General features: G+C 45.3%; 1 protein-coding gene across 21 annotated transcripts in view; it reads left to right on the top strand.

Moving 5' to 3' along the window:
• Positions 1-23,262, top strand: part of TENM4 (teneurin transmembrane protein 4) — a 3,040,222-nt gene that overhangs the window by 2,961,535 nt on the left and 55,425 nt on the right. For 19 of the 21 annotated variants that reach the window (XM_054526090.2, XM_063711315.1, XM_054526091.2 and 16 more), the window contains 5 exons: positions 5,235-5,496; positions 8,370-8,637; positions 11,833-11,976; positions 15,068-15,317; positions 17,596-17,616. In XM_054526090.2, coding sequence (XP_054382065.1) covers positions 5,235-5,496; positions 8,370-8,637; positions 11,833-11,976; positions 15,068-15,317; positions 17,596-17,616 — 945 coding nt within the window. The remainder of the gene's footprint in view (positions 1-5,234; positions 5,497-8,369; positions 8,638-11,832; positions 11,977-15,067; positions 15,318-17,595; positions 17,617-23,262) is intronic. The other 2 variants (XM_054526083.2, XM_054526085.2) reach the window with 1 other exon arrangement.

Here is a 23,262-nt window from a genome sequence, read left to right as displayed (position 1 = left end):
CTGTATTTCCAGTGTCTGGCACATAGTAAGTATACAATAAATATTAGCTATTTGTTAAAATTACAGATTATTGAATGAGTAAGTGATGGTGACAGGACAGGCAATGAGAATATTTTGGAGAAAAGGAAAAGAGGAGGAAAGTGGAATATTTAGGCTGTCAGTGGTGGCAAGTCCTCTATTTTTAATAAAACCAGGTGGTGGCAGTCCATCTGGCTAAGCGTGGGCCCATAAGGTTGATTTTCACTCTGTGTTGGAAATTATGCTCCAGCTTGATTGATTTTAGCACCTCTTTAATCCAATATCAGATGTGAACATGTCCCGGCCGAGGTGATAATGAAGTAGAGGCTCATCTGTTTGTAGACATGTGTGCCTCTTAGATGGGGTTGGCAAGCTTGGCATGGGGTGCCCCCTCCCCACCTCTCACTCCCTGTGAATAGGAAGAGGCCCAGCTGGAAAACATTAGTGGCCAGTCTTCAGGGATAAACTGGCCAGGCCAGGCCACTGTTCCCTACCCTATACACCTTCCCACCCAGGAAGGCCCTCATGAAGACTCCCGCTACAGTATGAAGGATGCTGCCTGCTGTATGAAAGTGGCAGATGTGAGCCTCCTAGGCAACAGGTATTCTGACCACATTATTACCTGCTGTGAAACATTCATCCAAAAGGAGCCTTTCAGGACTGGCTTTTTTTGCCATGAAACTTGCCAGTCACTCCTGTGAGATGGCAAATCGTCAGTCCTTATGCCCTGTTGTGGTTGGTTAGAGTAGATTCATAAAACACACTGAGTCTGGCATAAGTTCAGTGGCCTTTGGGGAAAGCTCAGTCTCTGACACCTCCCGATTCCTCCTGTTTGTGCTTCCTCTACAATTTCTACTGCCCACTGAGAGCATGGAGCTAAATATCAGCTGTGTTTCCTGCATCATCCTCCTAAATTACATCACATAGCCAGAATTGCTGCAACAGAGCTTGAATTTCAGATCAATTCTTACCAATGCATTTTGGGGCTCAAATTTTCTTCCCAACTCAGCCACTGCATAATGTATGGGAAAGTTATCACTTGTTCTCTTAGTATCCAAAAATCTCTGTTTGTTATATGTGAACAGGTATCACTGCCCTCCCACCCTTCCTTAACTCACCTTCTTTCTTACCTCTCGTACCTTAGGAAAAACGATAAGACTAAGAGATATATTCTGGAAATAACAGTGTGCACAAGTGGACTGAAAGTCCAGGGACATGTATTCTTCGCTTTCCAGGAAGGCACCATGATACTTGCCCTCATCCAGCTCCCCCACCCCTACTCACATGCACGTGTGCACATGCACACACACACACACACACACACACACTTGCTGAAATCCCAGACTTCACACCTTAGCAGGAGCTTACAAACAGAAAACAATAGCAGAGAAGTTAGCCAAAGAGATCATTTAAAAAATGGAAAATAGAGGCCATGAAGAAAAACTAAAAGAATAGCAGGCAAGAGATGTAGATTAGGCTCATTGAATTGAAAATTGGGGGCCAGGCACAGTGGCTCACATCTGTAATCACAGCACTTTGGGAGGCCACGGCGTAAGGATCACTTGAGCACAGGAGTTCAAGACCAGCCTGGGCGTTCAAGACCAGCCTAGGCAACAAGGCAAAACCATGTCTCTATCAAAAAAACATACAAAAATTAGCTGGGTGTGGTGGCATGCACCTGTAGTCCCAGCAACCCAGGAGGCAGAGGTGGGAGGACTGCTTGAGCCCGGGGAGGTCAAGGCTTCAGTGAGCCATGATTGCCCCACTGTACTCCTGCACTCCAGCCTGGGTGACAGAGTGAAACCCTGTCTCAAAAAAAAAAAAAAGAAAGAAAGAAAGAGAAAAGAGAAAAGAGAGAAAGAGAGAAAAGGGGAAAGGAAAGGGAGAAAGGGGGAAAGGAAGAAAAGAAAGGAGAGGAGAGGAGGGGAGGGGAGGGGTGGGGGCCAAGAGAAGGGAATGTGTGAGGCCCTTTGCTTTTCCCATCTATTATCCCATCTGTATAATCAATAACCCTGCCAAATGATTATGATCATCAGCTTCATTTTACAAATGAGAAAACTGAGACTTGGAAGGGTGATATAATTCACTCATGGAGCAAGTAGTAGTGTTCAGAATGGCCCTGCACTGCTTGGGCTTCATATGATAATCAGGCCTTCCCTTTGGGGTCACATTCACATTCATGTCCAAAGCAGGGTTTCCCCTCCAGAGGAGCGGGCCTAGCCCCAGCTCATTACTTGCTCTTGGCAAGTCCAGCTGCCCCCTGCTTGCTCACTGCCTTGGGAATATGTCTTTTCATGTTTGTCTTTCCTCCCTCCTCACATACAACCTCTCATGATGGGAGCTTATAAGTCTGGCTAAAATTCTGTTTGACAGTTAAAAATGTTCTATCAAGGCACAGATCCTATTCAGTTCTGTGACAGAAAAATTGTTCTTTGAGTATTTCCCCAAAACCATGGGTATTCTCCTGGAGAGCCAAAACCTGAATTCTTGATTCAAAATAAACCCTACCCCAGGTGTTTCTCTATCATTGAATGATGGTGGTACTCAACTTCACCTAAGTGAATGAGGAACAGGCAAACGGGTGATAGCTCCTGCAAAGGGCGGAAGAGTCAGGCTTTGGAGCTTGGAGCCCCGAATCTGGGGATGCCATCTACCAAGAGCAGAACTTGACACTAGGACAGGATGGTTCCATGCGGAATCCTTGCAGTCTCTGGAGGAGAGAAGAGCAAGCTGCAGCAATGGGCCCATTCCCACATGGTGGATTTATCAGAGTCAAGATCAGATCCTGCATTGACGTCTCTCACACCAACTGCACAGATGAACCTTAGATTTAACTGCAGTAACAGCCAAAGTAAGAAGGGACGTAGGGTGTTTAGTAGATGTCAGTTCAGGAGCAGCTGATGCTGTCACTCATGCATTTATTCCATCAACTTTTAAGCATCAAGCACTGGGCTAGTTTCTGAAAAGACAGAGGACTCGATGTCCCTGGGCCAGAGAGCTCAACAAGCAATGACAGTGCAATGCCATGCGTGTGGGGCGGTGGAACCCAGGGAGGAAGTTGGAATTCTGACTGGGTAAGGCTGTGTGGGGGAGGTGAAGTTTGAGCTGTCCAGTTTGATAGTTAGGAGTTCTCCATCCAAAAAAAGCCAATTAAGACAGGCCTTGAAAATGCCTACTACAGCCAGGGTGTGACAGAAGGAATGGACTAGTTTGAAGTCACCCAGGAGATAGACATCAGGCCCAGTGAATAAGAAGCTGGAAAGAAAGGGACCCACACTCAAGTTAAAAAAAAAAAAAAAAAAAAAGTTCTAACAGTCAGAACTAACCTAAAACAGAACAGTCCTCCTGTGAATATAGCAATCTCCTCATCTCTGGAATTGCATAAGTAGGAACTGAATGAGCCCTTGATGGTGGTTCTATAGGAGGAACTGATACATCAGATGGGAGAGGGGCTAGGTCAGATGATCATTAAGTTCCTCTCCAGTGGTTCACCTATTACTTGATTTCAACTTTCTGTTTTAAGAAGAGAAAGGACACAAAAATCTAGTCTTACATCTTTCTATTTTTTATTTTTTATTTTTTTGAGACAGGTTTCACTCTGTCACCCAGGCTGGAGTGCAGTGGTGCAATCTCAACTCACTGCAACCTCTGCCTCCCAGGTTCAAGCCATTCTCCTGCCTCAGCTCCCGAGTAGCTGGGATTACAGGCGCCCACCATCACTCCCTTTTGTATTTTTAGTTCACATCACTTTTGTATTTTTAGTAGAGACGGGGTTTTAGCATGTTGACCAGGCTGGTCTCGAACTCCTGATCTCAGGTGATCTGCCCTCCTCGGCCTCCCAAAGTGCTGGGATTACAGATGTGAGCCACCGTGCCTGGCCTAATCTTATGTCTTATTGCATGATAGGGCTTTAAGTAGCAGCCGTGCTATGCCCTCTTCTTAGTTCAGCAGACCCAGCCTGCCGGATTAGTGATGTACCTTGGTTCACATGTGGCCCTCTTTTCCCATTATCTATAATCTGAGGCCATCTGGCTTCTAAACACCTCAATCTGCAGAACCCTCAAATCAGGTTCCATGTGGGGCTGGGCAGTGTCAGAAACATTGGGTGTACAAATAGGGAGGAGCTCAGTTTTCTTCAATGTTCAAAAAGTAAAAGTGCATGCCAAGGCTTGGATGGGAAAATGCCTTGCTAGGTTTGTCTGCAGGTGATTGGAGTTAAGATGCTAGCACCAAACAGAGCTGCCAGTATGTTTCTGGCTGGGTCCTGTTTGGGCACAAGATATTCTGGGGTGAGGCAAGGAAGACTCTGCCTGTACAATCCCCACAATCCTGAAACAAGAGGGGCTTAGCAGGGGGTCATCTAGGATCAGGGAAGACCTGGAGACCTCATAGAGCAAACCCATTTGGTGTCACATTGAAGACAGAACTAGGACTAGGAAGGCAGGTTTCTCCTCAGACCTCCCCAGCATCCTCAGAGGCTGATGAACAGAGGCTGGGCTGCCAGCTCTCCAGACACTGTCACAGTAATGTCATATCAACTAGGAGGCTGGCACTCAGTCTTCTGGTTCTCCTTTCACTTGTAAGATACTGTGATTCTAATTTAGCCATCTTTAAACTGCTTAGCTATTTTGTAATTGCAAAGGCCTTTGTTGAGTAATCTATCACAATTAGAGCTAAAATTGCTGTGGAGTCATAGAATCTTAGAGACTTAAGAATAATCCATTTGAGCCTTTGCATTTTACAGATGAAAAAAATGAGGATCAAAGAGGCTAAGTGACTTACCCAAGATCACTTAATAGTTGAAGACAGAGCCAGGACCAGGCTTGGGGTTCCTAACACCCAGATCAAGGCTTGCCCTGCTTTATTCACTGACTTTTCACTGGGCTTCAACTCTGACATGGTTGAAAGGCCCTAAGTACCAGCAGCACCACTGTCAGCTCTTGTGTGTCCTGGAAAATGGCTCTCCATAGCAGTGGTTCATTTCAGCAAATTCTCTATGTGAATCATTTTATGGGGTAAAAAAAAAAACTGCTTTCTAAAATCACTGCCATTGTTTGGAGCTGCAGTCAAATCTTTCTTTAGGCATTAGAGCCTCCCTCAAGAAATGCTCAGACCCTTTGGTGTAATTTTCTCCCCTTTCTTGGTCTCTCTCTTTCTCATCCTGGTTCCTGCTCTTCCTGCTCCCCGCCCCTTCTCAACCTTCCCCTCCAAAACAGCTTTGACTTGGTGACAAATGGCGGCATCTCCATCATCCTGCGGTTCGAGCGGGCACCTTTCATCACACAGGAGCACACCCTCTGGCTGCCATGGGATCGCTTCTTTGTCATGGAAACCATCATCATGAGACATGAGGAGAATGAGATTCCCAGCTGTGACCTGAGCAATTTTGCCCGCCCCAACCCCATCGTCTCTCCATCCCCACTGACATCCTTCGCCAGCTCCTGTGCAGAGAAAGGCCCCATTGTGCCGGAAATTCAGGTACCCAGCTTTCCTAACTGCATTCCACCATGCTTTTATCTCATTTTGGGGGTGGAGGAGGATCTCAGAGACAGTGGAAAGAGAAAAAACACCTCTGTAGGGTTTGGGTCAGGTCCCATCAGCCTATTATGCAAAATCCAGCCACCAAACCCCACAGCAGACATGGTGTAAGGGCATGAGGGGCACCCCTCTTACACATGGAAAACACATGAGTTCCTGGAACTGCCTGGCACACTCTGGTTTATATTAAATTCTCTCTGTCTTTCCACTCTCCTGGTTAGTTCACTTCTGCCTACTTTCCTTTTCCCCAGCCTGCTGTGTCCCTCTCTCATTATTTCTGTTAAAACTATTTAAAGTAAATGGTTCTACCAAGAGGAATGTGCCAAAGGATCCCGAAGAGTGAGCATTATAATAAAGATTAAATGAGAAAAATGTATATGAGATGCTTAGCACAATGTCTGTCACCTAATAAGTACTCAATAAATTTTAACTATTAAGATTATTTAACACACGCTGCCTTCATGCCAATTAAGGATTGCCTTAGCTCAAATCTATACATACAACTGCTTTACTTAACTATCATTAAAAGAAAGTAATTGGGAAAGATGCATTTTAATCTGATGGAAATCAAGATAGATATTTTCACCTAACAAAGCTCTGCCAGTTGAATTTCCTTCGCTGTCCCCAGCCCAGTTTCTAATGGCAGCAGCGAAGGCCTGAGGAAGAGGAGAGATGTCAGTGTAGAAGCCCAGGAGAAGTCCCGGTTGTCTCACCTGCCTAATGAGAGCTCAGGCAATGTGCCTATTAATGGATTGCGGGCGCTGGTGGAGCAGGGAGTTTATACACTTTTTTGTGTATATTTCATGCCTGGCTGAGCAAACACCTTTCCGTGCATACCCTGTTGAGTGGCTTCCGATGCCAGCCAACAAGAAGAACATACAATCATTTTGAAATTCTCATTGCACTCACAGGTTGAAACCTCCTTTTCAGAGATTCAGCGCCTGTCTCCTGTCTCAACTACCAGGCTGACCTTTCTTATGAAATGGTTGTCAGTGGAGACAGAGCTTGCTGGAGAGAAGTAATTTGTTACTCAACCCTGGCTCAGCTCCAGCTAGACATTTTTCCCAGGAGCAGGGACTCTGGAACAAATGGGGTTAAAGGTCACACCCTCTTTACAGTGCTCCCTGAGCTGGGTGCCTGCACATTCAGTTAGGGCAAAAATCTTGCTTATTATCAGATTCATGAAATACACAGAAACAAACTCTTGGATTTTCCCAGTCCTCTCACAGGTTAGCCTTTGCAAGTGCTGGGAGATATGAATTTTAAAGGGTATGTTAAAGAAGGTAAATATTTTTGAGAGCATCAGGATGGCACTTCAGTCATGCCAGGGGCTCACCAGGGTATAAGTCCTGCTTTGCCTCAAACTTATAAGCTGTAGTTTAGGAAGATTGCCTTAGTTTAAGCCCAATCCCTAAAATTTCCTGTGTTCAGGAGAATGGGGTGAGGGTAAACGTTCACACTTGTCTATGAAATGGACAGGATGAAAAAGGCCCAGATCCACTGTAAACGTAGGGTAGAATAGCCATTGTCCCTTGAATAGATACATTAGCCTCAATTGATTTTTTTTTGAGGTGCAGTAACTAAGATTCTTCCTCCATCAAAAATGCTTTTTGGCCTCTTTACCCAGTCAGAGAGGTCATCTCTTTGTTGTTGTTATTGCTGTCTCTTTGTAAGATGAAACAGAAGTTGGCTGTAGCCTCACCTGGAGTCCTAGCCTCTCTTGGCCCTTGGGCTTCCAGGGGCTGGCTGTATGCATTCTGGAGGACTCTGGGGAGGACTTTTTCTTGAAACAGAGCCCAGAGCATCAAGCTGATAAAGTTAACTGCTTTTGCTGTCTGCTTGGGCATGCTGGCATTCATTTAAACTTTCCAACTTAGAACTAGGCTCATTGCACCCAGTAGCTAAGTGACCTGAGCATTCCGCAGGTCACAGCCTTCCCCACTCTGTCCATCTGGCACTGGAGCTGGGGCCCAGAGTGGCCAGAAGCTCCATGCAGCCAGTCCAACCTCTCTCTGTGGATGAGCTGGGGCTGTGAACCACAGGTCCTGCCAGGCTGTGGTCTCAACTCTGCATAATTGTTTGTTTGGTCAACATCTCATAGTCTCTGTTTGATTTCCTGAAAAGGAAAGTCATTTGGAACAGATCTCATTTGAGGAAAGTTTTGAGAGAGAAACCATCCTTCCTGCTTAGGCAGCTGGCCGCAGCAGTCTCTCTTCATGGCATCCCTGCTGCCAGCACCACCACCAGCAGCAGCAGCACTGCATGCCACCTGACAGCGTTTCTGTGCTAGGCACTTTACCTATGTGACCTTTCTCAGTCCTCACACAAAGCCAGTGAGGAGACTGAGATTCAGAGGTTCCGTGAGCTTTCTAGGAACACAGCTTGAGAACCAGTGGCAATGTGATCTAAGTATTTTATATGCATATCCTATGTGTTCCTCTCAAAACTGCAGTGAAATGAGTGCTGTCATCCCTGTTGTACAGAGCAGGAGGCTGAGGCTTGGCGAGGTGAGGTGACTCCTGCAGGGTCACCACATGAAAACTGGCCCCAGATACCAGGTCCTCTGACATGTTTTACTCCTCCCCAATCTTTCTCCCATCTCATTTATGCTTTTCCCTTCCTCCTCCTCCTCCTGCTTCTCTTCACCCTCTGCTTCCCCTCTTCTTTCCACTGTCTCCTCTTTTTTCCCCTCCTCTCTCCTTCTGCCTTTCCCTCTACCTCCTGAACACCCAGAGTCCATGGGGCCACACCAACTTCCCTCCACCAGGTGAGTCGACGACCGTCCCTTGCTGTGATCTGCCTCTGCTTTCTAGGCTTTGCAGGAGGAAATCTCTATCTCTGGCTGCAAGATGAGGCTAAGCTACCTGAGCAGCCGGACCCCTGGCTACAAATCTGTCCTGAGGATCAGCCTCACCTACCCGACCATCCCCTTCAACCTCATGAAGGTGCACCTCATGGTAGCGGTGGAGGGCCGCCTCTTCAGGAAGTGGTTCGCTGCAGCCCCAGACCTGTCCTATTATTTCATTTGGGACAAGACAGACGTCTACAACCAGAAGGTGTTTGGGCTTTCAGAAGCCTTTGGTAAGCCTCCCGGCTGCAGGACTCAGAGAGAGAATAGCACTTGCGGGGAGGACTCTCTCTACCTCCCTACTTCCTTCTTCTTTCCTTCCTCCCTCTTCCCAGATCAAAAATACCTAAGGCTTAATTGACCTTTAAGACCTGTCCGTGACTGGCCAGGACCTAAAAGAATGTGAACTGAAAGACCTGAATGTAGAAAACCCGACCATTACAATGAGGCTGCAGAACCAAAGGGCCCTGAAAAGTGCTGTGCTGGCTCGTGAGGGGCTAAAAGAGGTCATGTGCCACAAAGGCAGGGCCAGGTGGACATTGCCTGGCCACCCCACAGCCATCCTGTGGGAACTTACCCATTAAAATAGGAGAGCTAAAAAATGGTTTCTTTCATTTTTTTTTTTTTTGAGGTGCAGTAACTAAGATTCTTCCTCCATCAAAAATGCTTTTTGGCCTCTTTTCCCAGTCAGAGAGGTCATCTCTTTGTTGTTGTTATTGCTGTCTCTTTGTAAGATGAAACAGAAGTTGGCTGTAGCCTCACCTGGAGTCCTAGCCTCTCTTGGCCCTTGGGCTTCCAGGGGCTGGCTGTATGCATTCTGGAGGTCCCAGGAAGGGCTCAGAACTAGACTCTTAGCAGGCCTAACCCTGCGGAGCTGATCCACCAAGCACTTAAGAGTAACCGTCCAGCAATTCCCTTCTCGTCTTGAACCCCACTCCAATTTCATTCCCTTAGGTTCAGCGAAGGCAGAGATTCAGCAAAGGCAGAATGAGGAAGCAGAGAAGTAATGTTTTTAGAAAGGAAGGAAGTGGGGAAGGAAGGGAGGGAAGGAGGAAGAGGAAGAGAGGGAGGGAAGGAGGCGGGAAGAGGGAAGGGAGGGAGGGAGGGAGGAGAAGCAAGGAAGGGAGGGAGGAAGTGGGGGAAGAAGAGGAGGAGGGAGGTGGGAAGGAAATAAAAGAATGTTGCTTGAGCACCTGCTGTGGGCAATGTGCACCCCTGTACATTGGTATCTCCATTAATCCTTATACTCTGTGAGTCAAAAATTGTCACCCCCAAATTCTGCATTAAGAAGCTGAGGCCCAGAGAAGTGAGATGACTTCCCAGTGAGATGCACAGCTAGGAAGGAACAGAGCTGGATTTATTCCAGATCTTTCCTATGGGTTCGCATCCCATCCTACCCAACAAGGGCACAGTAGGAGCGAAGGTGCCATCTCTCACTGTTCATGATCCCTTCTGTAGATCAACCACTTCTGTCATCTTTTTAAAAATGAGGCCTTATAACCTCTTGAGATAAAATGAGCACTTCTAGTGCCCGCCAGTCACTTAAAAAGGGAAGTGACTGGGTTGGAGTCACTTTCCTAAGATCACAAGTGACCATAGTGGCTGCTTAAGGAACTCAAGGCCCTGGGGGAAGGGGTCACAGGGACGTCTTCCAGCCCATTCCCCTGTTGCCATAAATGGTCGGCAGTCTTTTATGGCATCTACAAGAAACTTTAAGAAGCTGCTCAGTTGTTAATTCCTGTCTTGAACATGTAGTAGAATGTTGTCCACTGGAAAATAGTGCCTGCCCAGAAAGACGCTTGGAAGAAATAGCATTCCTGTCTCTGCTGGTTCCTTTCCATAGTCCAGTTAACGGGACTTTTTACACACCCAGGGTCAGGGAGGCTGTCATGTTTAGCCTTCATCCCAGTGACCTTCTAAGGGGTCCTGGATTTATGAAACAAAAATAAATCCAGGGGATTTCCAAGCTTTGAAACCTCAAAGTAACTTCCAGTTTTTTAAAAGTAATCCAACTAAGTTCCTTTTCTATATATTCATTGTAAATGACTTTAAACATTTTTCCTAATTTAAAAAACACCATAGTCATTAATAAAAATTTGAAAAATGGACAAAAATAGAAAAAAGTCATGTGATTCTGTGAACAAATACAACTAGTTTTCTTTTTTCATATGTAATTTCTTTTTTTTTTTTTTTTTTTTTTTGAGACGGAGTCTCGCTCTGTCATCAGGATGGAATGCAGTGGCGCAGTCTCGGCTCACTGCAACCTCCGCCTCCTGGGTTCAAGCGATTCTCCTGCCTCAGCCTCCCGAGTAGCTGGGACTACAGGCGCCCACCACCACACCCAGCTAATTTTTGTATTTTTAGTAGAGACGAGGTTTCACCATGTTAGCCAGGATGGTCTCGATCTCCTGACCTCATGATCCGCTCACCTCGGCTTCCCAAAGTGCTGAGATTACAGGCGTGAGCCACCACGCCCAACTCGTAATTTCTTTTAATGCAGATTACCATATATAACCAGTCTTTTCAACTGAGCATTGCTCCATAAGCATTTCCCAGGTCACCACATTCTTCTTCGCTGTGATTTCCAATGGCGTCATAGTATTCCTAGGGTGGATGCACTTGGGTTTGCTCACCCTCTCACCCCTCTTGAACCTTTAGATTACATCTAAGTTTCCAATATTAAATAATGTTGTGGTGAAGACTTTTGTGCACAAAATATTTTCCATACTATATTAGTCCATTCTCATATTGTTATAAATACCTGAGACTGGGTAATTTATAAGAAAAGAGGTTTAATTGGCTCATGGTTCTGCAGGCTGTACAGGAAGCCTGGCAGCATCTGCTTCTTGGGAGGCCTAAGGGAGCTTTGACTCATGGCAGAAGGCAAAGCGGGAGCAGCCATCTTACATGGCAGGAGCAGGACCCAGGGTGGTGGGAGGAGGTGCTACACACTTTTAAACATCCAGATCTCAGGAGAACTCACTCACCATGATGAGAACAGCACCAAGAGGATGGTGCCAAGCCATTCATGAGAATCCACCCCATGATCCAATCACCTCCCACCAGGCCCCACCTCCAACACTGGGGTTTACAATTAAACGTGAGATTTGGGTTGGGAACACAGAAACAAACCCTATCACATACTAAAGATTATTTCCTTGGAAGGGATTCACTTAGATCCTTTTAAAGTAATTGGTACATTTATTTTAACTTTCCCCCAAATGTAAAATTGCTCTTCCAAAAAAAGAAAAAATGATTAAGGCTCAGCAACCTTGTGTTAGTATTTCACATAGTTGTGGTTGCCACTTAGAAATATGATCCTTTCTTCCTCTTCTACAAAAGATAAGCCAGGGGTCTTGCCTATGGGTCGAAAGGCCAAAGAGTGGGCTTTGCTCACTTATGCATTTTGCCTCTTCTGTCACCCACAGTTTCCGTGGGTTATGAATATGAATCCTGCCCAGATCTAATCCTGTGGGAAAAAAGAACAGCAGTGCTGCAGGGTTATGAAATTGATGCGTCCAAGCTTGGAGGATGGAGCCTAGACAAACATCATGCCCTCAACATTCAAAGTGGTAAGTGGATTAATAGAATTACTTGAGCCAGGCTGGTGTGGAAACTTGTCTCATATCCCTTGTGCCCTGCCAAACAAAAAAATTCACATTTTGAATCCCATAGCCTCCTATGTGATCAGAGAGCTCAGTCAACAGATATTGCTTGGATACCTCCTCTGAGCCTGTCACTGTGCTAGGCACTGGGGATGTAGAAATGAACGGCCTCAAGGCTTTATGCCTGTGAGACACAAATACTCACCAGGCAGTTTCAATGTTGTGCCATATGCACCCTGACATCACAGAGGGAGTCACAGGGCACTATGAAGGCTAGAAGAAGAGCACCTCACCCAGCGTCTTGGTTCATCAATGTGTCTCTTTGGCAAGAACTCCTGAAATGAGTCTCAGAGGGTCTATAGGATTAGCCCTGTGTATCAAGTAGGGAGAACATTCTAGGCAGAAGGCACAGTATGTGCCAAAGCACTGAAGCCTAAAAGAAAGTTACTGGAGAGAAGGTTCATTGTGATTTAAGCAGAGGATGACATGAAGGGAACAGCAAAAGACAAAGCTTGGGTGTGAGCAGCTGGAACCCAAGGTAAGAAGATTAGGACTTTCAACTTCATCCAAGGCAAATGTCAAGCCTCTGCAGGGACTAAAGCACATGAGTGGCACCATCAGATCTGTATTATAGATAACTCACTCTGACCATGAGCCGGGATGGGACAGCTAAATATGGTAATGATGTCACATATCACCTGCCTGATCTAAAAAAGCAGTGAATGCCCATCAAAGCCACAGCATGTTTTTGGGGGGAATTGACAAACTAATTCTAAAATGTATGAGAGAATACAGACTTGTAAATAGCTAATGCAGCCTTTAAAAACAAAGAAGAGGGACTCACCAGATATTAAGCTATCCTAGAAAAACCATATTATCTAAAACTGTGCGGTGCTGGCACAGGAACAGATAAATTGATTCCACAGAATAGAACGCATTCAGAAACTGACCTGGGAAGAGTAATTAAACTAGGCTTTGGCCCCAAGTTTCAGAAAAGCCAAAATAACTGAATTGGAAATAAAGTTTGCTTCTCACTCACCTCAATTCTCACTCTGCAAGTCTGGAGGTAGGTAATCCAGGGCTGCAGGGTCTGAGACCCAGGCTCCTCTCTCTCTGTGCTCCACTCGGGCTTTCATCTCCAAAGTCATGATCCAAGGGGACCGCTTCAGGTCCAGCTTTCACATCCACTTTCCAGCCAGCAGGAAGGAGGTCAAGGATGAAGAGCAAGTCCCTTGCATTGTAAGGGCACCTCCCAGAAGCTGCCCATATCACTTCTATTTACATGCCATTGCAAGAACTTAGTCGTGGATGTAGCTGTCATGGAGCCAGGGATCATGGTCTGTTCCAGGCAGTCATGTGCCCAGCTAAATAGCAGGGATTCTGTAACTGCAAAAGAAGGAAAGGGTAGATAGGAAGGAGAAGTTTCTGCCACATACCATGTGTATGTAAGAACTTGGAACATGACAGAGATAGCATCATATATCAGTGGAGAATGGATGGGTGTTTTAGAACTTAGTATTGGGAAAATTGGCCCAATATGTAGAGATAAATTAAGTCCTCACTTCACACTGTATACAAAATAAATTCAGATGTTTTCTTAAATATCTAAATGTGAAAGATAACACTTTAAAATTGATGGAAGAAAATATTTAAAAGGCCAGGCACTGTGGCTCATGCCTATAATCCCAGCACTTTGGGAAGCTAAGGCAAGAGGATCGCTTGAGGCCAGGAGTTTGAGACTAGCCTGGGCAACATAGTGAGACCCCATCTCTACTAAAATAATTGTTTTAAAAAAATTAGCTGGGTGTGGTAGCACATGCTTGTGGTCCCAGCTACTCAGGAGGCTGAGGTGGGAGGATCACTTGAGCCCAGGAGTTCAGGGCTACAGTAAGCCAAGAACATGCCACTATACTCTAGCCTGGGCAACAGAGTGAAACCCTGTCTCAATTAAAAAGAATAAAGAAAAGAAGAGAGAGGAAAGGAAAGGAGAGGAGAGGAGGAAGGGAGGGAGGGAGGGCAGGCAAGAAAGAAAAAGAAAAGAAAGAAATTAATTAATTAGTGGAGTACTTGTAAAAATCTCAGGAAAGGATTTCCTAAAACCTAACAAAGCACAAACTTTAAGGTAGAAAAATGATTGACTAGAGTATGTAAAAATTAAAGCTATCCATCGAACAAAGGACAGCTTTGACAAAGCTAACAGGTAACAGTTTGGGAGAAGATCCTGATGATCTGTAAGAGTACAGCTCACTTGGGCTTCAGTATGGAACAGGTGAGGCAGCAGGCAGAGGATCCAGTCTGGAGACTGTGAAGTGTGCATGAGGAAAAGGAGGATCCAGACTAAAAAGAAATAGGATGGATATGGAAAGAAGTTTTTGCGTCATTGAGGTCAATCCCCTCATTTTGTTGGTGGAGAAACAGGCCCAAGGGCAGTTAAAGCAGTAAAGAGATCTATACAGGAGCTGGGATCAGCCCATTAATAACAAAGCCAGGTAAAAACCCGTCGCTTCTTGACTCTCCTTTGATGAGAAGAGACTGTGAGTTTCACTCATTCATTTCTATAAACATTCATTGGTATCTACTCTGTGTCAAGCTCTGTGCTAAGCACCGGGGATACAGAAACAAAAAAGACATAGTCTCCACACTTGAAATGGTATCTGTTGAAAGAGAAAAACAAGTAAGTATGATAAATAATTCATGCTGTCATAGAGCTATGGACAGTGTAGGTGAATGGCTAAGCACCCAGACTCTGGAGCTCTTCCAGTTATCATCTGTGTGACTTTGGGTAAGGTCAGTTAAGCTACCTGGACAGTCCCCTGTTACAGTAGGGATAATAATAGTGCCTATCTTACAGAGCTATGGAGTGAATTAAATCTGTATGACTTGTTTAGGACAATCTGGGTTCCATTAGGGGGGTGAGGCAAAGCCTTGGGCTATGATCCTGGAAATGGTTGATGGAGATCTTCCATGCCTTGCAAAATCAGGGTGACTCTGTGGTCAACCACAGGAAAAGATACCCATTTCCTGCTCCATAGGCAATTCTGTTCTTTCCTTGTCCCAGGCATCCTGCACAAAGGGAATGGGGAGAACCAGTTTGTGTCTCAGCAGCCGCCTGTCATCGGGAGCATCATGGGCAATGGGCGCCGGAGAAGCATCTCCTGCCCCAGCTGCAATGGCCTTGCTGACGGCAACAAGCTTCTGGCCCCAGTGGCCCTCACCTGTGGCTCAGACGGGAGCCTCTATGTGGGTGATTTCAACTACATTAGAAGGATCTTCCCCTCTGGAAATGTCACCAACATCCTAGAGCTGAGGTATGTAAGGTGATGCTTTCTTCATAGTTTCTAATAATATGCATTTGCCATCCTTTGGGCCCCGCCGCATTACCTACTGAGCCCAGGGAAGTGGGACAGGACAGAGCCTTGCCTGTCAGACTCTGAGACTTTTCACCTCCCAGCTCAAGCAGGTGCTGCTTCCCCAGTGCACTGCAGTGAAGACAAGCCACCCAGGACAGGGAGATGTCCCCGGCATCCAGAGTACATCTGTGACATAGAAGGCTGCAAGCAGCCAAAAATTAGACTCCTTGGAAGCCATCAAATCTTCTTTCTGTTTCCTAGAAGTAAACTGATTAGAATGAGTCACATGAACCTTTTTTATAAAAACAAGGGGCTGGGTGCCTTTGCTCATACCTGTAATCCTAGCACTTTGGAAGACCAAAGCAGAAGGATCACTTGAGGCCAGGAGTTTGAGATCAGCTTGTGCAACCTGACAGACCCCCATCTGCAAAAAATAATTTAAAAAATTAGCTGGGTGTGGTGGCACCTGCCTACTGTAGTCCTAGCTACTCAGGAGGTTCAGGCAGGAGGATCCCTTGAGCCCAAGGGCAGTTCCCTTCAACTGACCAAAATCGAAAAAACTGACCTCTCTGCTCCTCAGGTGCTGCAGAAGCAGCTGAGTCAGCCTCTTTCCCGATCCTAACCTTGAGTGATGGAGCACAGCCACGCTTATAGCTCAGGGAAGGACCTGATATGTTGGATTTTTCTCTATGCCTCTCTAACCTAGATCATTTTAGAACCAGTGCACTGTCATAGGGTGGGCTCAGGGGTCATGGAAGACCTGTGCTTTAGAGATAAGGGAGCCTCACACTCCCTTTCCAGAGGAATTGCGCCAAGCTCCCTCCCAACTCTTTTAGGGAATGGAATCTGCCTGTCTTCTGGGCCAGGGTGCATGTGAGCAGGACAGGCCCTAGAGCTGGAAAGCCTTCCTCCGCAGTGGGCAGGGGAAAAGAAAACTCACCTTTGCTGGGTTCCTACTATTTGCCAAGCATAACAATTCTGTAAGGTGTTTATTATTATCCCCCTTTGGTAAATGAAAAGATGGAGGCTTAGGGAATTTAAAGAACCTGCCTGAGGTCCAGCTTCTAGAATGGTGGACCCAAATCCAGAGATCATTACACACCTCTGCCGCGCCAAAGTCTTGTCACCTGGCCCAATGAGAGCCACTTCGACTTAATGCCTTGTTAAGTTCCTCCCTGGAGGTAAGATCCTGCTGCAAGAATCTCAGTCTGCAGTGCACGTGTGAAAGGAAGGCAGAGCCAACAGCCATAAGCCCTAAAGAGAAGAGTTAGTATCGGCCCCACACACAGGGCCAGACAAGCACACACGCGGTAGGCTCATAGGAAATCAGATATCGGCCGAATGAGAAGAGGACCACCAGTGGAATATTCTCTGCCCTTCTTCTGTCTGTTATGAGTCTGACTGGCACAGACATCTGTCAAGGAAGAAGGATCCTTTGAGCGTATTTGTGTCAGTCGGCTGCATATATGCACCACAACAGAAAGCACCATGGACGAGGAAATCAGTTCGCCTCGGCAGAGAAGCTGTACAACTTTGGACTAATCACTGAACCTCCCTGGACCTCCGTTTTCACCTCTTTCCAATAAGAGACCCCATTTTCCCTGCCTCCCTCCCACAGTTGTTGGGGAGATCATGACAGTGGGTAAGGAAGGGAGATATAAGTGAAATTTGAAAAAAATAAATTTAGAAGTATATTATCATTTTGATACATTTTTTCTTCCAGTCTTTTTTTCCTAGGCCTGTTTCTGTGTCATACCCTCCCTTCTAATTATAGTCTATCTCTAATTCTGTATTCTATTATGAGGAGGCTCCTGGGAAGTGACCCAAGTTTGGGTAGTTCTTTGTAGGGAAGTGTGCATGTGGAGACACAGAGCAGTAAGCATGTGTATCTCTGGGTATGTGTCTGTGCAGAGGACAGAATCCACTATTCCAGTCTCTGTCTTAGCCCTTGTTAAAGCAGCAGAATGTATCAACCTAGTCCTCTTCCCCCAAAGTCAGCAGTAGTGGTGCAGGTGAAACCATGCCTCTTCTGTGATATGTAGCTGCTTGTAAGTGAACTTACTGACAAGTAATATCCAATATAAAATACATCAGTGTCACAGCTGCTAAGTCTTTATTTATTATAGTATTGTATGTTACCATTGCTGTCAAGTTTTCAGGCTGCTAATAATGCTTCTAAACCTGCTGCTAACACCTCATTCTTTCTTCTATTCCCTGCTCTCCTGTCTTCTGTCAGAAATAAAGACTTCAGACATAGGTAAGCCAACCAGTGGAGAATTTCCTGCCTCACCCCTGCCTTGTTGCATACTGTATGGTAAGCTGCACATGTCAATTTCAGATGGCTGTATGGCAAAAGAATCCTGCGTGATTGGAACTGATTGGGGTAATCAGTTGCAATGGGAGGAAGTCATTAATAATGGCAGGAATGGGTGGCAGGAGCCTGAACTCCTTGGATCTGTTGCAAAGTGAGGCAGTTACTTTGATAGTCTGAAAGTAATATGGGAAAGAATTTGAACCTTGGAATAGTAATTTGAATGCTACAGCCTGCTTATCCTTAGAATAAATGAGGATGTCATCCTAACTGCATTGAGCGACTTTGATGGTCATGATAGGAAGTCCTGAGAACATCTTGATCAGGTGAACAATCTGGAAGAAGACAAATTTCACATTTACACTTCTGTGGGCATTCAAGGTGCCTCAGCTTGGGGATGCCAGGCAACCCCACCCAGAAGGCTTGCCATCAAGGAGAAAGCAGACTCCAGGAACCAACTGCAGAGGTCAATCCCCAAATAGGAACCTTGTCCCAGAGTAGGTTTGTCATGTAGACTCACAGCAACATGCAGTAAACAGAAATGGGTCTAGTCAGGCACACCAAGAGAAGTGTCTGCCTGTCAGCATCATCTGTCACTATGGCATTCACCTGACTCCTGGATAGCAGTCACCTCGGAGTCCCCTGACCTCACACACATCGTGGTGACTTGAAAAGTAACCATGGGCAGATAGAGCTGTGGCTTGCATGGCCACAGAAGTGGCTCTCAGTTATCCACCTGAGGCTCAGATCAAAGTGGCATGGGGGTGGTGCTAAGTTGGGATGAAAGAAAGTCTTAGGGGTGTTGGAAAGAGTCAGACAGACCCAGAATCCAATAATGATTCTATCTCTTTTGATAGAAGTAGCTACATTATTCATGTAATAATTGTGTGTGTTATTTTAAGATAATATATTTATTATATAAGTAGTAAATATAATTATTTAATAATTCACATGTATAGAACATTTACTATGTAGCAGATAGAGGGTTATGTGCTTTACATGGATTGTAGCATTCTATCCCCAAACCACTCTGTGAAGCAGATATCCATGATTACATCCAGCAGACAGACGAGAAAACTGAAGCTCCCCAATTATGTGGCCTTGAAAAAATTCCTTCATCTCTCTCAGCTTTAGTTTCTAACATAAGGTTAATAAAATCTCCCTTGGAGTGTTGTTGTAATGATCACAGAAGATATTTGTAAACTATTCAGTACTTTTAGGCACAGGGAGGAGCTCCAGAAATAGTAGTAGTAGTAATAATAATGGTAACATCCTGTAGAGTTAACAGTATTATAATTTATTATCATAACAATTATTATTATATGATAATTATGATGTCTCCATCTTTCCCAAAAAGGAATTAAATCCTCTTACACCCAAAGGCACATGTATTAAAGTAAATCAAATAGAAATCGGTAACAAAAGAAAAAAGGAGGAAACATATATGTGATTATTTATTGATTAAGCTCTGAGCTTCCTGGCAGCCAGTGTAAGTAAGAAAACACAAATATTTTCATACTTTATGGTATCAGAAATTGAAAACATGCCCATTTCTCAGAAGAGAAAATTTTTTTCCTGACACTGAAATCTGAGATTTTCAGTGAGATTTGTATGGATGATACTGAACTATGTAGTGGCCCATGCCTTCAACTTCAGTTGTACAGAAAACACAGAAGTACATTTCACATGAAGGTCTTGGATTAAAGCCTAGCATTTAATGTTGAAACGTTCAGTTAGTGGTGGCGACTGCATGGAGCACAGCCATGACCCAGGGGGACATAGCTGGGAAGAGTCAGAAGGCCAGGTGCTGTCCAGCCCTGCTGCACATTCACCATATGGCCTTGGGTTGGTTACCTGGCGTTTCTGATTTCCAGTCTCATCTATAAACTGAAAGAGTTTGTGGTTTGGGAACATTTTGTTTCTGATGTTCAGTGATCTTTTTATATATTCATGGTATGACTTTAAACCCTTCATCAATTAATTGTTTTCTTGGGTACCAAAAACTTTCTAAGATGAACCAAAGTAGAAAGGAAAAAATGAATCACTTTCTGCCTTGCAGTTTTCTAAAGACAACCAGAAGACAGAGAGCCTGGGTTCAGCTCTGATGTTAACTGCCACCTGGATATTGGCAAATCTCTTCCTCTCTCTGGGCTTCAGTGTCCCCATCAGTAAATGTTGGAGATGGATTTTAAAAATTATAGAGTTGTGTCTCTTCCTCCGTTAACTGTCTCAGCCACTCCCAGTAATATGTCTGGCCCCATGACTGGCAACTTTAGCCTGTGTGTGTGCTTCCCCGGAGCAGACTTATGTCTGCCTTTTGCTTTTCCAGCCTCAGTGCCAGCCTGCTGTGCCGGGCATGCTCAGTACAGAAACCCATAATCCGTGGGGCATCTTCCTCTATGGACTCCTTCAGGAAATAAGCATCTTTGCCTCTTCCCAAAGCTCTTCCCTAGGGTCACGGAAGATGTTTGAAGCCTTTTCTTCAGAAGTACATTTGAACTCAAGTGTCCATCAAACCCAGCTACACATATTATATTAACTCAGAGCCCTTAACTGTCCCGGGAAATAGGTTGAGCAGGACAAAACAAAGTTTGACATACTTAGTGTTTCCACTATGCACCAGATCTTCTAGAAGTTTCTAAAGGAACCGGCTTTGCTTAAAAGCTGCCATTTATTGGGTATTTTATTTTTTAGTGGAACGGGCACTATGCTCAGAGGTTTATATTCTTCATGCAATTTTGTCCTCAAAATAATCCTTTGAAATAGGTGTGACTATCCCCATTTCTCAGCTTAAGAAAACTGAGGCTATGGAAGTGATGTGACCAGGGTCACTTAGCCAAATGGATGGTAGAACTGGTATTTGAACCCTTGACTGTGTGGCTCCAACTCTCAAGCTCTTCCCACTGGTTCTGAGAACCAGGGAATCAAGTTCTGCCAGGGCTGCCAGCTGCTGTCGTTGAAGGACACTCCTTTGCATGAGGCAGACCTTACTTAGAGACAAAGAGAATTCTCACTCAGAAGCAAGTGAGCCTGTATGTCCCTACAGACTCCTAGATTCCCAGCTCCTACTGGGAAATTCCAAACACCATCCAGAATGAGGGCAGAGTGAAGCTTGGCTTCAGCTCATTAACTTCAGGAATGGTACCCTGAAGGCCTCTTGATTTTACATCACTTCCAGAGAAACTAAGGTTATGTTTGAGGAACTAGAAAAGAATGTGGGTCCTCAGAGACTTCTACAGCAAACTGAAAATGAAGCTGGGTCTTACTCTGTGTCCAGCCCTGCTCCGGATACTGGGCATCAGAATTGAGTCAGAATCAGACATGGTCCGTTTCCAGGAAATGCTCCCTGTCCACACAACCAGGCCTGAGGCCTCCACTGAAGGCCGTCTTCCATCTCATGCTCTGAGACATTTATGATTTGTAGAGTATTCTAAGGCCTTGCTGCTCAAAATACAGACAAGCAACATTGGCATGCTCTGGAAATTGTTAGAAATGTGGACTCTCAAGTTCCCCACCCCAGAACTACAGAATTGTAATGTGCATTTTAGCAAAGGCTCCAGGTGGCACATTAAAGTTTAAAAAGAACTGCTCGAAGGCCATGGTTCCCAAATCTGGCTGTGCCTCCAAGTCACTTGGAGAGATCTCAAAGTATAGATGCCCACATCCTTCAATCATTATGGGTAAGGCTATTTGTAAAGCTCTCCAGGCCATTCTGATGTGTAGCCATGTTTGAGAACCATCACTCTAAGACTGTTAGCAGTGAGTGTTTCCTATCTATACTCCAGCCAGGGAGGCTGATTTCCTTTCATAAATTCAGCAGAACTTTCTGGAGTACTTACTCTGCATCAGCCCAGTTCAGAGCAGCAGAGACTGGTAATCAGTCCCTCCTCTTGAGGAGTTCAAAGTTTCATCCAAAAGACAGACAATTAAACAGAAAAGTTTAATTGGTGCTACAGATACTAGAAGTATAAACTTTGTAAGCTCTAGCGGAGACACAATGAAGGAAGAGGCCAGTTCTACCAGTGGGGAAGAAGTGGGGGTTCAGGAATGGTATTACAGATGAGCTGAACCTCAGAAGATGAGTAGGTACTCCCAGGTGAATATGGGCAGAGGAACCTTTTAGATCCTGAGCAGCAGCGTGGGGAAGTAGAAAAAACACAGACTTTGGAGTCAAGCAGAACTCGGTTGGAATTTCGTCCTGCCACTTAGGAATCTGTGGTCCCAGACAAGTCACTTCACCTCTTCCAGTCTCAGTTTTCTGAAATATAAGGGAGGAAAGTACCTACCTTATATGGTAGTTGTGAAGAAAATGAGGTCATGTGTGCATCAAGTGCTAGCACAGAGTCTGGGACAGAATGGGCATCCCTAGGTGGTCACAGATGCATTCTTATCAGTGGTAGTCATCTCTGCAGCTCTGTTCTGCAGACAGGTGGCGCTGCAGCCTGGTGGAGTCTAGATGGGCATCATAGATGCAGCTGCAGCTCCCAGGGGCAGGTGGCAGGAGGACGAAATGAGTTGAATGTTCAGAGAGCTCTGCAAACTAGAAAGGGCTGTTGAGATGTATAATTTCATTTGATCCTAATGACAAGCCTGTGAGCATAGCCGAGCAGGGACTTAGTCATTTGACAGCTAAGGGATCTACGATTTGAACTATTTAGGTGACTCACCTAAATGAGAGCCTACACCTTCTAAGTTCAAAGCTAGTTGTTGTTTTCCCTAAGCTTAACTTACCAGCAGACCTCAGATTTGTCCTTGGGCTGAAAGATGCAGCCACAGCTCTTATAGACTCTGGGATAATCCTGCCAATGCCACCCTGTCCTGGAATTCACTGATCTGAGAAACTCCACATGAGTGACACTTCTATGGAGCAGTGCAGGGAGACATGAGCTGGAAACTCAGGGGGCTAATCTAAGTGGACAGGGCCCCCTCACCATACCCCCTCAGGGACCCTTTTCTGCCGAGGTAAATAGCACCAGTTTATCATGAGTGGTGTGCAAAGAAATGAAAAAAATCACCCCGCCTCAGAGCTGTCATCAGAAAAGCAGAAAGATCAAGGCTGCCCCGGCATTACACAGTAGGATCTAAGGTCGCCGCATTTTATTTAGCCAGAATTGATGTCATCTGGGAAGATTAAATCTGTGCTACATTATAGGGTAAGTCTCGGGGGACATTTCAAAATAGACAGAATACCTGTCCTGTTTACTGCTACCCCCAGAAGAGAAGTAAAAGAAGAGCTAAATAATGCGAATGCAAACACTACCCAAGTAATCTAAAAATAGACATGCCATCTACTTAAAACAAGTGGCTGCTATGGGCTAGAAGGCACGAAGCAGAACATTGGAAAAACAAAAATGAACAAAATCCAGTCTCTTCCCTTCAAGTATTGACAAATGGGTTTTGGAGGCACACACATAAATGAACAGTCACAGCATTATGTCCTATCGTCCAGCAATGAATGGATGCAAATCTCCATGCACAGGGAGAAGGCTGGGGAAGGTTGGCAGAGGAGGGAGCATTTGAACTGACAGGTGAAGGGTGAGTAGGAAAGGGAGGGGCGGGGCATACTGCAAAGCAGGAGCAGCAGGTGCAGGC

This window comes from Pongo abelii, chromosome 9, assembly GCF_028885655.2.
Source record: "Pongo abelii isolate AG06213 chromosome 9, NHGRI_mPonAbe1-v2.0_pri, whole genome shotgun sequence".
NCBI classification, from domain to species: Eukaryota; Metazoa; Chordata; class Mammalia; order Primates; family Hominidae; genus Pongo; species Pongo abelii.
The sequence above is the reverse complement of the archived record's forward strand: the minus strand, read 5'-3'. Positions and strand labels throughout refer to the sequence as shown.